The sequence below is a fragment of the Catharus ustulatus genome, chromosome 6 (genome assembly GCF_009819885.2).
Source record: "Catharus ustulatus isolate bCatUst1 chromosome 6, bCatUst1.pri.v2, whole genome shotgun sequence".
Classification (NCBI taxonomy): domain Eukaryota; kingdom Metazoa; phylum Chordata; class Aves; order Passeriformes; family Turdidae; genus Catharus; species Catharus ustulatus.
The window spans coordinates 47264176-47278999 of record NC_046226.1 but is presented as its reverse complement, the minus strand read 5'-3'; the positions used below and the strand labels follow the sequence as shown (position 1 = coordinate 47278999).

General features: G+C 44.4%; 1 protein-coding gene across 13 annotated transcripts in view; it reads right to left on the bottom strand.

The window, feature by feature from the left end:
- BRSK2 (BR serine/threonine kinase 2) overlaps positions 1-14824 on the bottom strand; it is a 300531-nt gene that overhangs the window by 77239 nt on the left and 208468 nt on the right. For all 13 annotated transcript variants that reach the window (XM_033061786.1, XM_033061783.1, XM_033061784.1 and 10 more), the window contains exon 5: positions 5322-5438. In XM_033061786.1, coding sequence (XP_032917677.1) covers positions 5322-5438 — 117 coding nt within the window. The remainder of the gene's footprint in view (positions 1-5321; positions 5439-14824) is intronic.

The following is a 14824-nucleotide window of genomic DNA, read 5'->3' as shown; positions in this document are numbered from 1 at the left end:
ATTTCCACCATTTATAAGCATGTGGAGCAGCAGTTGCAGCTGGTAGGCACTGTGCTCTCCCAGTAAAGGATTGTTATCAAGCATCAAGTATCCTGAGGTACTGGGTCCCAAGAACATCCAACTGTACACTCAAAACTGGTTGACAATGTTGAGTTTTGTTTTGCAGATTCCTGTGTCCTCATAAAAATGGAGGTAACTAGATCAATGTGGCAAACCTAACATGAAAAAAGTATAATTAATATTTGCAAACCTAAGACACAGTGATAAAATGCTACCTAGCATTCATAGGAAAGCTTGAATGCAGTGAGCAGAAGTTAAAAATGGATCCATAAAATGAGTGATGAGGAAAACTCAAACATTAAATAGCTGTTTACTCAGAAAAACACACCATCCAATCATCAAATGAGGTAAAGATTTGTTGAAAAAAACCTGTGCAAGCTCGTACTTAATGAGCATATCCTAATGTGCACCGGTTGAGTAAATGTTACACTGCCAATCTGAAGAAAAGCACATCTTAAATTCTCAGGGACTGATTTTGCATAATCCAAGATCTTTTAACATACTTTGTGATGTATTATAGGTGATGCTGGTCATTAACAAGGTTGTCTGGTATTTCCCTTTATAAGCCTCATTTTAAGTTTCTTGTAACTTACTATCAATTTAACAACAATTTTCCTTGGTTTTTGTCTGTCTCAGACTGGTTTCATGTATTTGCATGCGTGCATGCTGTGTGTGGGCTGAAGCATTTCCACTATCTGAGTCTAATTTTAAGTAAATGCTTTTTCATAAAAAAAAAAAAAAGAAAAATTTCTAGTATCCTCTACTGCAAAGGGAAAACCTGAGTATTTATTTGCATTCTCTAAAAATATCACAGAATAATTGCACTTCACTAGAAAACTGCAGTTTGCATTTCCTAGCAGAAACTCTCTAGAGCATTAGGATCAAAATCCTACCTGCATTGGTTACTCTTTAGAGAGTTAGTTTTTTTAATCTGAAACTCTGAGTTGCTGTGAGTGGGCTACTACATAGTACTGAACTTTAAAACAAACTGAATGCAAAACTAATGAAGTAGATCTAGGATTGACAGCAAGTGACTCACACAACCAGGTAACAGAAACTAGAGCTGGAACCTAGTAAAAAAGAGAAAACAATATGGCACTTGGGGCCAAATATGGAGCAGAAAGGAATGGGAGAAATCAGCTAGGCTGTGGTACAAATCAGGAAGCAGATAGGAATGGACAGCTGGAAATGGAAGCTCTTGATGAGATGGGATAAAAAGTACTTATTCTGGCATTTCCAAATTCAAGATTAAATTTGTGACCCTAACAATGACTGGATGTGTTGCATAAGAACACTTGCATATGATATATGTACACGTTTATTATAAGTGGGAAAGAATATGTGCAGCATCATGTCATGAAATTAAAATCAAAAAGGGTGCTTGGACACTGAGGTGTATCTGCCCTCTGAATTATCTGCTCAGCACAGATCTGCTGATACACCAATGACTTGCTAAGATGAAGAACTGAAGCAGAGAAGGGCAATGCATCTTGTCCTAGACCACCGCGAATGCCTGCAGCAGAGACAGAAATCAAGCTCAGATAACCTGGGTCTCAGACCTGAGGTTTAACCAAAAGGCACTCACTCTTCTTGGGGAGTGACAATTCAGGATGGATTGGACAACCTCTCCCATTTTGAAACACTGCAAGGCAGCACGCCAGGAAGAATCACTGTGAAAGAGATGGGGAGTGTCTCTGCTTGCTACTGCCTGGATGGGTAAAGAGGAAGAAGAGCTGAAGAGATCTAAAATAATAGAAGCAGCAGCCTATCACAGCTTTCTCTTCCTTTCTTGTCTGCTGTTAGCTGACAGACCCTCCCTGCTTCTGAAGGAACCAAGAGACTCACTGTGTTATTTTGGCATTTCAAGGACCATCTCTTCGTGACTGCCTTGCTGTGCAATTTCTGCCATAAGCAGAATTGGTCCTGCAGAGCCTACACACAGCTCCTCTTCCCCTTAAGGGTCTAAAACCACTGAAAAAACTACAGCTTATTCCTCTGCACTGCGCATATGCAGGATTTGCACAATACACATTTCTATAATGGGGATTCATTACAATCAAGGCTGAACATGCAGTCTGTCAATGACAAATTATGTTGGTGAAACAGCAAGTGAACCTGCCTCCTGCTACACAAACACGTCTGGATTGAACTTTTATTGTGTCCTCCAGGTAGTCTGCCAGTGCTATCAGTGCTACAGAAAACCATGAAAGCCTAAGGAGTATCTCCCAAAAAAGAGTGACTCTGAGATATGCAATTACATCAGGCTACACGAGGCTACCTTCATGAGGCCAGTCAAGACTCTGCAGTGACCTGAAGACTACCCAAACTCTGGACTAAACTTAGCAGTTCACTTGTGATAGCAAAGAATTTTTGACTGCAGTCTCCCAGCTTTGCTGAACTGACAAAGTTAGCTGTATCACACAGCTCAACCCCATCTGAGCCTCCCACTCTGACTGACAGAAATACCTGGAGACTCCCTGCATGACTGTCAATGGAAATGTTACAGTTTCATCTCATTATCAGTGTTCACAGTATGGATAAAGCCATTCTTGAAATCAACTTATGGGTGCATGGAGGAGCATCTCATTAAAGCTCAATATCTCAGCCATGATTCACTCTGCTTTGTTCCTTTTCATGCCGGCAGAAAGTGCCAACTACATGGGCAGGTAAAACTGTTGCCTTGAAAAGCTCTGAGGTTGGTTACTGCGTGTGCTCCAAGGGAAAGGGAGTCATAACTGCATTACCTTTCTCTGTGAACAGTGTGGCATATTGTTATATATTCCTTCCTTCCCTCCTTCACCCCCCAAACCAGAGAGATCACAAGACACCAGTATCAGCCATGCTGGGCTGCATGCCAGGAGAATTAATGAAGTGGTGTAATAGCTCACATGGAGGCCTAGTGATTGGCAACACACTTAAAATGTATCTGCAAGGCAGGAGATCATAGAATTGCTGCTGTGTTCTGTTTATTACAGGCACATCTCTTCCGTTCCATTGATTTCTTTATTAGTGCATTTTAAGGCCACAATGTGGGGGCTGGATCTGCTTGAAGCAGGAGGTTTGAATTCCCGCACAGCTTATGGGAAGGAAGGCTCCCTTTGAGACTCCAGATCTGGATAACAGAGCTCAGTGCTAACAAGAGCAGGAACCCTACCGAGAGGTTCCCAAGGAGTTTGAAAAATCCCACAAGGCAATTGAGGCTGGGTTGGTTTTTATACTTCCTCTTTTTCTTTTCTCATGGAAGGAAGGGGAACAATTTTCTCCAGAGAGTATAGAGGCTTTGTGGCAACTGCAGGCAGGACTGCATTTCCTGATCTAGAGGGGAAGTTTGAGAGCAGCTGCAAGCAACAGATGGACAGAATCATAGAATGGTTTGGATTGCAAGCAATCTTTAAAAGTGAACGAGTCCAATGCCCTTGCAATGAGCAGGGATATATTCAACTAGATAATTTCTCAGAGACCCATCCAACCAGATCTTGAATGTTTCCAGGGATGGGGAATCTACCATCTCTCTGGGAATCCTGTTCAGTGTTTTATCACCCTCAATGTAAAAAACTTCTTCCTTGTATCTTATCCACACTGACCCTTTTTTAGTTTAAAACAATTATCCCTTGTCCTATCACAACAGGACCTGCTAAAAAGTCTGTCTTCATCTTTTTCATAGCCCCCCTTTCAGTACTGAAAGTTTGCAGTAAGTTGTCCTGGAGCCTTCTCTCTCCAAACTGAATAACTCCAACTCTATCAGTCTGTCCTCATGGGTAAGATGTTACAGCCTTCCACTCACCTTCACGGCCTCCTCTGGGCTCACTCTAACAGGTTTATATCCTTCTTATGCTATGAATCTCCCAAAGCTGGATGCAGTGCAGGTGTCACCAGAGCAGAGAGGCAGCATCCCCTCCCTCTCCCTGTTGGCCACGCTGCTTTGGATGCAGCCCAGGACACATTTGGCTTTCTGGGCTGCAAGTGCGCATTGCTGGGTCACATCCAGCCTTTCATCCACCAGTATCCCCCAAGCCTTTCTCAGCAGCACTGCTCTGAACCCTTTAATCCCTCAGCCTGTATTGATGGTACTGAATGTCTCCCTACCCAAGTGCAGGGTGTAGTAGTTCACCTTGGCATCACAGCTCCTTGCTTTTCATCTGTGCTGCTAAGACCTCAGGTCTTGACTTGACATGGGCAGGAGAGAATCAGTGGGTCCCAGTTTACTCACCAACCAGCATTCTATCATATCATGAACTTCAAATACTTTTGCTATCCATTATTCATGACTTGGAAAGCAGAGCCTAGGACTGAGAGGCAGTGGCTGTCTTTAGAGGGAACCACGACGGCTCCATGTCTACCCTGAACTGCCTCAGCCCAGAGAAGACACTGAGAAAAACATGAACAGTAATCAGTTGATGAACTGAGGATGGGCCTGGGCTGAAGTCATCAGAATCACACTACCAATGGCCAAGAAAAGTCAGTCTGCATGGGAGGAAGTGGAAATCTGCTGGTACTGTCTGTTTTCTGTGCTTGTTGTTAAAACAAATTAACACACAGCTAAAAGCTGGTGTCGTGGTGCCAGACTGCAGCAGCTCCATGCAGCTGCTGCCCTTGCTACAGCTCAGTGCCACAGCCACTGCACAATCACCACAGCACAAGAAATCTGGGAGCATGGTCAGTGGTGCCCAAAGACAACTGAATTCCCATGGAAATGTCTTTAGACTGGCCCTGCAATATTCCTCCAGGCAGGCTCCTTTGTACCTGCATTCATGCCCTGCCTGTCATTAGAAACAACTCTGATTCCTTCCTGTCACTCCTGCATGGGAACTGACAGAAGCAGTGCTGAGCATGAACACGAACAGCTGCATGCAAGCAGACAACCCACACAGGACATGCAAATTCCATTTAAGAACATTTTTACACCCCTTAACATTTTTTCAAAGCCTCTTCTTAAAACAGTCAACCACTGCTTTCAGTTCCCAAAAATTATTTGGGCAGTGAATGCAAACACACCAGCATATGCAGATGAATCCAAACCAGAAAGCCTTGATTTTTGTATCTGTATATGACACCTGCAGTGGCCTGCTTTTTTGTAAAGCTCTTAACCCCCCTTCTTTCAGCTTTCTTCTACACTACATGCGTCGTATAAATTTATTGTCTTGCTGGGAAACACCAGTGCAGTGTGAAGGTCTGCAGGTCTTTACTGAAACTCTTACTACAGGCAACTTCTATGTCTGGAATCTGTCCTTCATTTTTGTAATATGCTTTGAGACACTCACCCACAACTGGTTTCTAACAAGCTGTCCCCAACCTGCAGCGATGCCATCCCGAAGTCTGCTATCCGGATGTTGTTCTTTTCATCCAGCAGTAGGTTTTCTGGTTTTAAGTCCCTGTGGCTGTAAAGAAAGGGTCAAAATGTAAATTAAATTATCCATAACAGCTTTCCCACTCCAAAACTTGTTCTTTATTCAGAATAGCATTGAACCTGTTTTACTTTAATTAATTTCATTTGTTTTCCTGTCCCAGGCAGGAGAACACACATATCCAAGATGCAATCCTGCAGTATTCTAGACAATGTCCCAGATGCCCATTCCCGATGAATGCAATGCCTGCAGTGTCCTGACAGGAAAGGAACATTTTCAACTTCCAATAATACCAACACAACATGAGGGAGAAACTGAGGGAAATAGCAGGAGGAGAATTTCAGCCTGGATTTAGAGCTGATATACTCTATCATATGACAGCTTCTTAAGGTAGGAGGCAACACAATCAATATATTCTGTCAACAACAGAAAATAAAATGAGTGATATCCAGAGAAAAAAACCTTCTTGATGTATATGCTACTGCAAAAAGCACCTATTAGGAGTTGTTTACACAGGCATAAGACTTTGAAATAATTTTGGGTAATTAGCTCTGACGGAGAAATCCCTTCAACTCAGCAGTGCTTTTAACTGAGGGTGTCAGCGGTGGGAAGGAGATAGAGGATTCCCACCTTCCCATCAAAGCTTGATTCTCATATTATTTGTCAACACGGCAAGAGCCAGGCAGCTACGACCTCCATGATGGCAACTCCTGCTCCAAATCATATATTGACAAATTTATTAATTTCCACTGCTCACAGCCAAAACCATTTGCACCCATGTCTGCTTCCAAGTACTCAGGTGTTTCTGTACAATTATAACATTAACTTGACAAAGACAAAAATCTTTCACAAAATTCATTATGAATGTGCTTTTTCCCCCTTTTTATTTGCAGCTCTTGGAAAGTCACAGAGATGAGAGAAACACTTCAGGCAGACCAAGGAAAAAGCTCTTTTCTTGGTCTTGCTTATGAGTAGGCAAAATTACTCTGATAATAAAAGGTCTAAATAGCAGCACCCAAACAGGCAGGACTACTAGATTCCGTGGACAGGCACAGCACAAACTTGTGAGAAATGGATATCTAACAACACTGTCAGGCAAACAACATCCACTTGCAAAAACTTACAACTAAAACCAGTTACTCTGACCAGAAACTCAACTCAACAAAAGAAGCAGGTGTCAGAATAGTCAAGTGACACCAATCAGAGAAGCCAGGCTTATCTTTGTGCCATTTCCTCTTCACTTTTTAAAACAGTCCTCTAACACTCCTCATGCAGGCAAGTGTAATTCTACCCCTTCAAAAATGTAAAGGTGGGCAGTGTTATCTCTCTCAGAGCAACATCAACAGCATGACAAGGTCTTGGAAATTAGATCCTCTGATTTTAAAAGAAGAGGAATGATTGGTTAGAGACAACTTGTAAATAATGCAGGCAAATTCTATGTAAGACCAGAGCACACGGTAATAGGATACCTGGGGACTATAACTATTTCCAAAGGAGACTCCCATCAAAACTGCATGCATTCAAAGCAGTTACTGGTCATTCACCTCACTGAGACATATGATTTGCTCTCTTGCTTTTTAAAATTTAGCCTCCAATCTTCCATAAGTATGATGGATGAAACCTGCGTGTTAAAATGGCCTTGTTAACAATGAGAAAACAAGCTTGTGGATAATAAACGTGATTCAGATTTGTGTGCATTTTTAACTGAAAATGCAAAAGATACTCTATCCAATCTGTATTTCTCATAGAAATTCAAAGCTTGAGATAACAGAGACAGAAGACTTATTAGCTCTATAATAACCATCAAGATAGTCGTAACTAGTTGACAAAAAGTGCAGGAGATGAGTGACAAGGAAAGGTTCCAAAGGCAGGGAATGACTAGTTAATGGCCAGAAAAAGACCCCCTGAATGTCATCACCAAGGACAGCAGTCCCAGACAAAGAAAAGATCATCAACACCTGCCAAAGTTTAACATACTCCAGCTCCAGCAGTGAAATGGAGTGAAAAGCCCAAGTGAGGAAAGCTGGATGCTAATGAGACAGTAGTGTGTGATTTCATCCTTCCTCCAGCAGACATCCTGGACAGTTCTCATCTTACAACTGCTTTCATTAATGGGAAGACCTTATCCAGCTGGGGAGGTGTGCTGCAGTTCCCCTGTCTGAGGACCAGTGCTCAGGGACAGGTAACAGCCCCTGTAAAGTGAGTGCTGCTTGTTTGATGCTGTGAAACAAGAAACCTCCCCACAGCTCAAGCTGAGTGTGTGTCCTTCTGCTGTGCAGAGTTTTTCAGCAGCTGTAGTTGTCTTTCAGTCTTGGCAATTGCTCCAGGCTGACTGCTGAACAGACACATTATACAGCAGTTGAGGGTGCTGCTGCCTGTGCCTGTTCCACTGCTTGTGCACTGCATGATATGGTATGATTCATATATACAGTGTATAGCAGGCATACTGCTGACATGTGACTTTTGTGCCTAAAAATTGAATCCTTTGCTTATCCTCTAATTGTGTAGCTCATTTAGAGAGCAGGAATGACCAAGGTGGAGCATGACCTAAGCACAGGACATCCATAAGCCTGGATGTACACTCACAACAAAATATTTTATTTCAGGAACATGGTGCAGCTAAAGGAAATGCAAAAACCTTCCCTTTCCATGGCTGAAAGCTTCCAGCCTTGGCAGATCTGCCACAGGCCCCAGCTGGAGCACATCCTACGAGATTCTTGAACCAGCCCCACTTCCAGACCACTAAGAGGCAGTGAAAGGGAAGGGACAACACCTTTGAAAACTGGGACAATATTTGACAACTGAGTCTTCTTCTCCCTGTGTCATCCTGTCTCCCCATCAGCTAGGATCCACAACACAGCTTTAGGCCTGGGTTTTTAGGGAGAAACAAGTGGGGAAATGAGGTTCCTATAAGTTGGCACATATATTATGGGTTTTTTTGAGAGTCACTGCAAGAAAGAGAGGAAAAAGTGGGTACCATAATCCACATTTCAAACATGGAGCAAGCTTCACCTCACTGTGCTGCACGATGTTTTTCCATGAATGATCAGTCTGATGGAGGTCTTTAGGCAGAGGTGCTGACCCAGTTCCCAGCGAGAACTTCGAAAGCCTTAAGTTGGGATCTAGGGACTTTGTGGGACTAGGACAGTATGTGTGAAAGTAAAACTGGAGTAGCAACAGACCTTAATGTGTTTCTCTTATTTCTTTTTCTCCAGATGCTCATCAAAATAAAACCAAGAAAACCTATCAGCTCTTCACTATAGAAATTATCACTTCACAGAGCAGAGAGGAGAATTGTTACATTTATGGCTGCCTGGCCCCCAAAATACAAGAACAGTTTTGATACAGCAGTTTTGCTTCTCTCTCACCCTTCTCCATCCCTTTTTCAAGACAGTCTCTAGTGCCCAAATATGGATGGTTACCCTAGGAATTTCACGGCAGCCTGAGCACGATTTTGTATTTTGGCAGCACTTCTTCCAGAGATCAGGGTGCCAGTGAGATCAGGCAGTACTTGCACATTCAACCACAAGAGAATTATATGCCCCAGTGAAAATTTTCCTCTAACTGGAGCATTTCTCTGATACCCACCTTTGGGCCACTTTCAATTTGCCAAGGCAGTATCCTGGGGATAGGAGTCAGGCCACGAGTTTGCACCAGAGTGGCAGAACCAGCATCACTGCCACTGGGAAAGAGACTTCCTCTCTGCATTTGCATTTCCCATCTTTGTATTGCCAGCCTTTCAAATGCCAGGAGAAAAGGAGAGGAACATATGGGAATAGAGAAGGCTTGTTATAATTTACCTAAGAGCCCAGAAGACAGGACTGCCTAATGCACTCACATTTGAAAAGAATTCTCTTGTGCCAAAATGAAACAAAACAAAACAAAAGAAAAATCCCACTGTATGTGGTAATTACTTGGCATTAATGGAACAGTGCAGAGTAAACGCATTTAATTTGGTTCCATTCCAGCTGATCTCTCTGGCTCTCCATGTCTTACACGACGGCATCAACTCCTCTCTCTGCAGGTGAACAGAGGACTCGTTACCCTTTCCTTGTTCTAAAGGCTCTAAAGCTGTAGGGGCTTTATCACATGGCTGGAAAACCAGAAGAGAAGAAAGCAGCTTCTTTTCTGACAAACATGGCAAACTCTCCAACTGAGCCCTGCATAAGCTGCTGAGGCATGAAGAGAAATGCAGGACTGCAGAAGCAGTCAGTGTAACCCCAATCCATAGTGGCCATGGACTCCCAGAGCTCCTCAAGCAAGACAAGAGCACAGGAAGTCAGTCTCCAGAGGCAGCATCCAGTGGGCTGTTGGAGGGAGAGCATGTGAGTGAAAGGGCGCCATGGAGCAAGCCATGGCAGAGAAGGCAGATGCTGTCTGACTCTCTGCAATATCTCTCTTTCACAAGTTACAACAAAGGCTTTACAATTTGCTTGCAGCATAAGATGGATGCATAGAGAGCTCTGAAAAAATTTTTCCATGGAAATAGGCACCATTCTTGGGGATGGTGCATGGAAAATGAAAGGCACAGATATGCACTAACATGTTCCAGCTTCCCACTTACATACTGGCCACGCTTGCTCTCTAGTCACAGCCAGAGATGCTGTTCAGACAGGTCCTTTAGTGTTTTCCCAGTCCATCCTCCTACTCCTACTCTGAGAATATCCCTGTACCTGTACTGCAGCAATTGCAGAAGAAACACGCTCTGCCTGTCACCTAGGGCTGCCAGAAGAATTCTGGTATAGGGACAGACTCTAGATCTTGCATTCAAAGGAGCTGTCACCTGGTATGAGATGACAAACGAAGCCATTATTTTAAAGTGATGTTTGAGCTGAAACGTTCGTATCAGTTTCTATGACAACTCATTGTAGGTCACAGATTTCTAACCCAAGAAACCTCTTAATTGGAGTAGTTGCAGGTCATTTGTACTAATCAAATTGTTGGCTACTTTGCAAATGCCTTTCTTACTGACCCCAAACTCCCAGAAGGGCCAGACCACAGAATAATTGTTCTGCAGTATGCCTCTTGAAGTGCCTGATGTGATGCAAATAACTTATCAGTAATAATTAATACCATGAGAAGCATAATTTTAAACTTCATGAGCAAAAAAGGCATTTAATCTTATTTTCTCTTGCTTCTGCAAATCAGATCCACACATGTAAGTTGTATCTACCTACAGAAGATTCTTGGTTTATAGCCATGGTTGCTATGCTCAAGTTTAGTAAATTTTCACAGAATTTTACAGAACAAGTAAATATAATTATAGCTAGGAAAAGGGACAACATCTACAAACATATCAGGAGTCAGGGGAAGGGTTTGTATGCATAAAATGTAGCTTGCTTTTAAACAATTACTTCCATTGATCCATTAAAATACATTGTTTCTCCCTGCCAACCTCTCCTCAAAGCATATATTCATGTATTTCAAAGCCAGAATAGCCTGCCAGGTCTGATCACCACTGCTGCACTTCCCAGAAAATATTACCTGGTTATGGTTACAGTAAGACTGTGTCGTTTTTGAGTTTCCAGTGGCTTACATAAGGAAGGAAACTTACAAAAATACATGTTCCCTGACTTTAGCTGAGCTGGTAACTTTGCCTTTGGCATTGCAGCTCCTGCATTTGATGGGTTTTCTCCGGTTCCCTGTACAAGGGATATCTGAAAATTCACCACCGTTTTACAGTGAGTCTTGAGCACAGAACTGAAACTCCTGGATTCAGGTAATGAATGGTATCAGCTTGCAAGTGGGGGAAAATGCATCTTTCTTACTTCTGATGGTATGAAAGAAAACTTGAACGTTCAAGTACCAGAAAAAAAAAACAAAAATCAACAACCAAACCAGCAACCAATCTTATCAAATTCCACCATTTCTACACCAGTTTCACATCTGGAGGCCTAGAGTAATGATTTCAAAGCGTCCCTCTGCTGCAGCGTTCCACGTTTGACAGACCCTCCCTGCAGAACATCCCAGCAAGCTCTTTAATGGAGCAGGGCAGAGCAGGAGTTACGAGGGTGGCACTACATGGCAGAGCATGGCACCTGGCATTCTTCAGCTCTGTTCTCAGAGACACCCCAGATTTCTCCCTAAAAGCCTGCTTCCCTTACTGACAGCTTGCAGGAAGATAGCAGAGATTTCGGCAGTGCTGCTGTGAAATCGCGAAGCGTTGTGTTAGGGGGAGCCTTCCCCTCCCCGCGCTGAGGGAAGGAGGCAGGAAAGCCGAACAAAGCTGCGGTTCCTGCGGAGCCCCGAGTGACACGGCCGTGCCCACACAGGCACACACGCTCCGCAGCCAGAGCCGGCCTCAAACGAGCACAGCCCCGGGCGAGGACAGGAGAAAGGGCCCTCCTAATTGTCACTTATCCATATTCATAAAGAACCTGCCTTCACCCCTCTTGTGCACGCTCGGGAAAAAGAAAAAAAAAAAAAAAACCAAAAAAAGAAACACAAAATGAAACGCAACCAAAATAAAAATAAAATGAAATAATCATCTCCCCGCTCATTACCGCGGGGGATTTCCTCTCAATGTCACCACTGCCCTGCGCAGTAATTGGCATTATCTGTTATCTCTGAAGCCATAATAAGGTTTGCCACGGGGCATTTTCTGTAATCATATTTTTATTTGTCAGCTCGCGAGCCGCAGACAGCGGCGGAGCCGGGGCAGGCCGCGGGCGCGCGGCGGGGCAGGGGCCGCGCGGCGCCAATGGCGGCTCGCGCCGGTGATGTCACGCCCAGCCAATGAGGCGGCCGCAGCCCGCCCCGCCCGGCGCTGCAGCATTCCCCACAGACACCGGGAGCGAACGGGCTCTTCCCGGGAAACCGAGCGCCCCGCACCTCACACACGGCTTCCCGCAGAACACACGGCCGGGCACTCAGCCAGCTGAGAGCTGCCCCGCGCTGCGGGGGCAGCGCGTTCAAAAGGGGCTGTTGGTTCGGGGCACCCAGCGGAGGTGCCCTAAAGGCCCTGAATTAGGAGAGCAGACACCCAGTACGTGTGAATGGCAGCTCAGGCAAAACCCGTGGGTTATGCCCAGAGAAAACTTGCCAGGCTGGGATGGCTGGGAAGCTGAGGGCCTGTGCCATCCCCTGCGGGCTGCTCGGCGCGGCCGCTGCCGGCTCTGCAGCGCGGTGCAGGGCGCCGGGAGCTCAGGGAAGGGCTGGAAGGGAAGGAGAAGCGCTAATGCTGCACCACCGAGCCAAGTGCTTGCCAGCTCTGGGAAGGCAGCGAGGTAGCACAGATCGATCCCACGTGGTATCCCTGCGTCGTGCCACTCGTGCCCGTGCTGTGTCCACAAAAAGGTCCTCAGAGGACCCTACAGTCCCTTCCCATAAGCGTTCCCCCATGGCCAACCTGCACCACAAAACCCTGTAAGTGACTGCATCCAATACTCCCCCATTGTTTCCAGTAAATAAGAGCAGGAAGCACATACATTTTTAAAACAACACACAGACTCGAGCTCCACACCTATTCTACTTCCTTTTCTCAGCTGCTTGTTTGAAAACACCTCTCAGAGGCAATTTCTCCACACAGTAGCAGCAGAAGCTTTTTACTGATGGGAGAGGGATTGGGGAATCCTTTCTGAATCTTTGGTCCAGGAATGTTGGTATAGCTACACATTTTAAGCAGTGACTCTGAATGTGGTTACATACTGTTGTTAAAGTAAGCCACGTGTATTTCACAGTGTTTTGCGTTGTACAGAAAGAAGATAGGACTACTATATGGGTCTGGGGACACCAGGCTATCAATCTATTCTGCCAGTAGGCTGGAGGCACCCGCATTTAGTCATTAACCAAAGCAGAAGCCTTCATTTTTCAATGTGGTCATAACTGGATAACCTGGCTGATGAGATGATTTGTCATTTCACTGCCCCACGACAGGACAAGGTCAGGCTTCATTGCTTAGGAAAGCACATTAAGTTTTACACTCACATATATATTTATGCATCCTCTGATTTTCTGATAACTGCCCAGAATACAGCACAGAATATAACACCACATGAGTCTCAGAGTGACCTGGAGGCAGAGCTTATGATTTACTGCTAACTTAGCCAGCACTAGATGCTTGTCAAGTGGGAGTTAGCAAGGAGATGGGATTTACTTTCAAACGAGACTCCTGCCCACAATCCAATATATTTAACAGAGGAAAATGGATTTCTCAAGAGAGACATGCATCTGCCTAGAAAATTTCACATAGTGTTAAACCTGCAGAGGTGCTTATCTGTCTGTCAGCCTCCACCATGATCCTCACTCAGTTCATTAAAGTCTCCCAGATCCAGAGGTATCCATAACAAGTCCAAAGGACTAGCATGTATGTGCATACATGCATGCTTTACTAGAAACTTCTATCCCAATGGAGATTCTGATTTCTCTGGAACATTCATTTGGAAGCATAAATAATTTCTCTTCAGCTGTACTTAAACATTTTGGAGTGTTGTTGGATCGGATCCCTTAAGTATTAAGCCAAGTAGGGAATAGAAAGATGTATGCATGCAATCCACCACTGCCCAGTGTATGTGAAAAATAACAGGTCTACAACCTGCCAAGGATCATACTGGTTCTAAGGAGGTCATGATCACTCAGTGCAGTTGAAGAGTAGGGAGGACAAGCTGTGGAATTCACAGAACAAAACTGGTCAGAGGTCACTGCCAACAGAGAAACCTTAGATCCTCTAGTTAGGGCATGCAGCCTGCTCCTGGCTTCGCTGGGAATTTCTCTGACTATTGTAACCCTGCCTGTGTCAGGTAGGCATTATCCTCACGACCTTCTCACCCAGATCCATCACCTTTGAACTGCCTCTTCTGCTAAGAGTATGCTGTTATACTCTTCTTATACAGTATACTCTTCTTAATATACCCTCAAGAAAGGCTCTTCTTTCGCTTTCCATTTATTAGAAATAATGCTGTCTTACAGATCACTATTTCCTGCTAAAATGACTCAGAGATGTAGGGGGAGGGGGCTAGAAGAGCAAGTTAAATATTTAAACATCCATTTTTGCTGTGGCCATCTGGTTTGTGAGTTTTCAGTACAGAACAGTGGGTATAGAAAATCCCTGTATGGCTACTGAGAAGTAACCACACAGTGATTATGCAAATCCAGTTACTGCAGTATCTCTGAGTGGCCCTTGGCCTCCTGGAGTGGGGGATCTATGGCTGGCTGTGGCTTTGGAGAAGCAGCCACACAGACGTAATGTAAATGTTCTCCCCCACCCAATCCAAATGCAAGGAGCTGCATTTGTGAGAAAGGAGCAGGCAGTTATGGGTCAGTAGCTGTGCAGAAACTCTTGTGCTCAGACTGATTGCAACAATGATTTCGGTATAATTTAAATGATCTCAACTTGCAGAAGATGAAAGAGAAACTGGTCCAATATAAAATGGCACCTGAAAGCACCGGTTAAATCACACTCCATGGTTAAATAATATGAT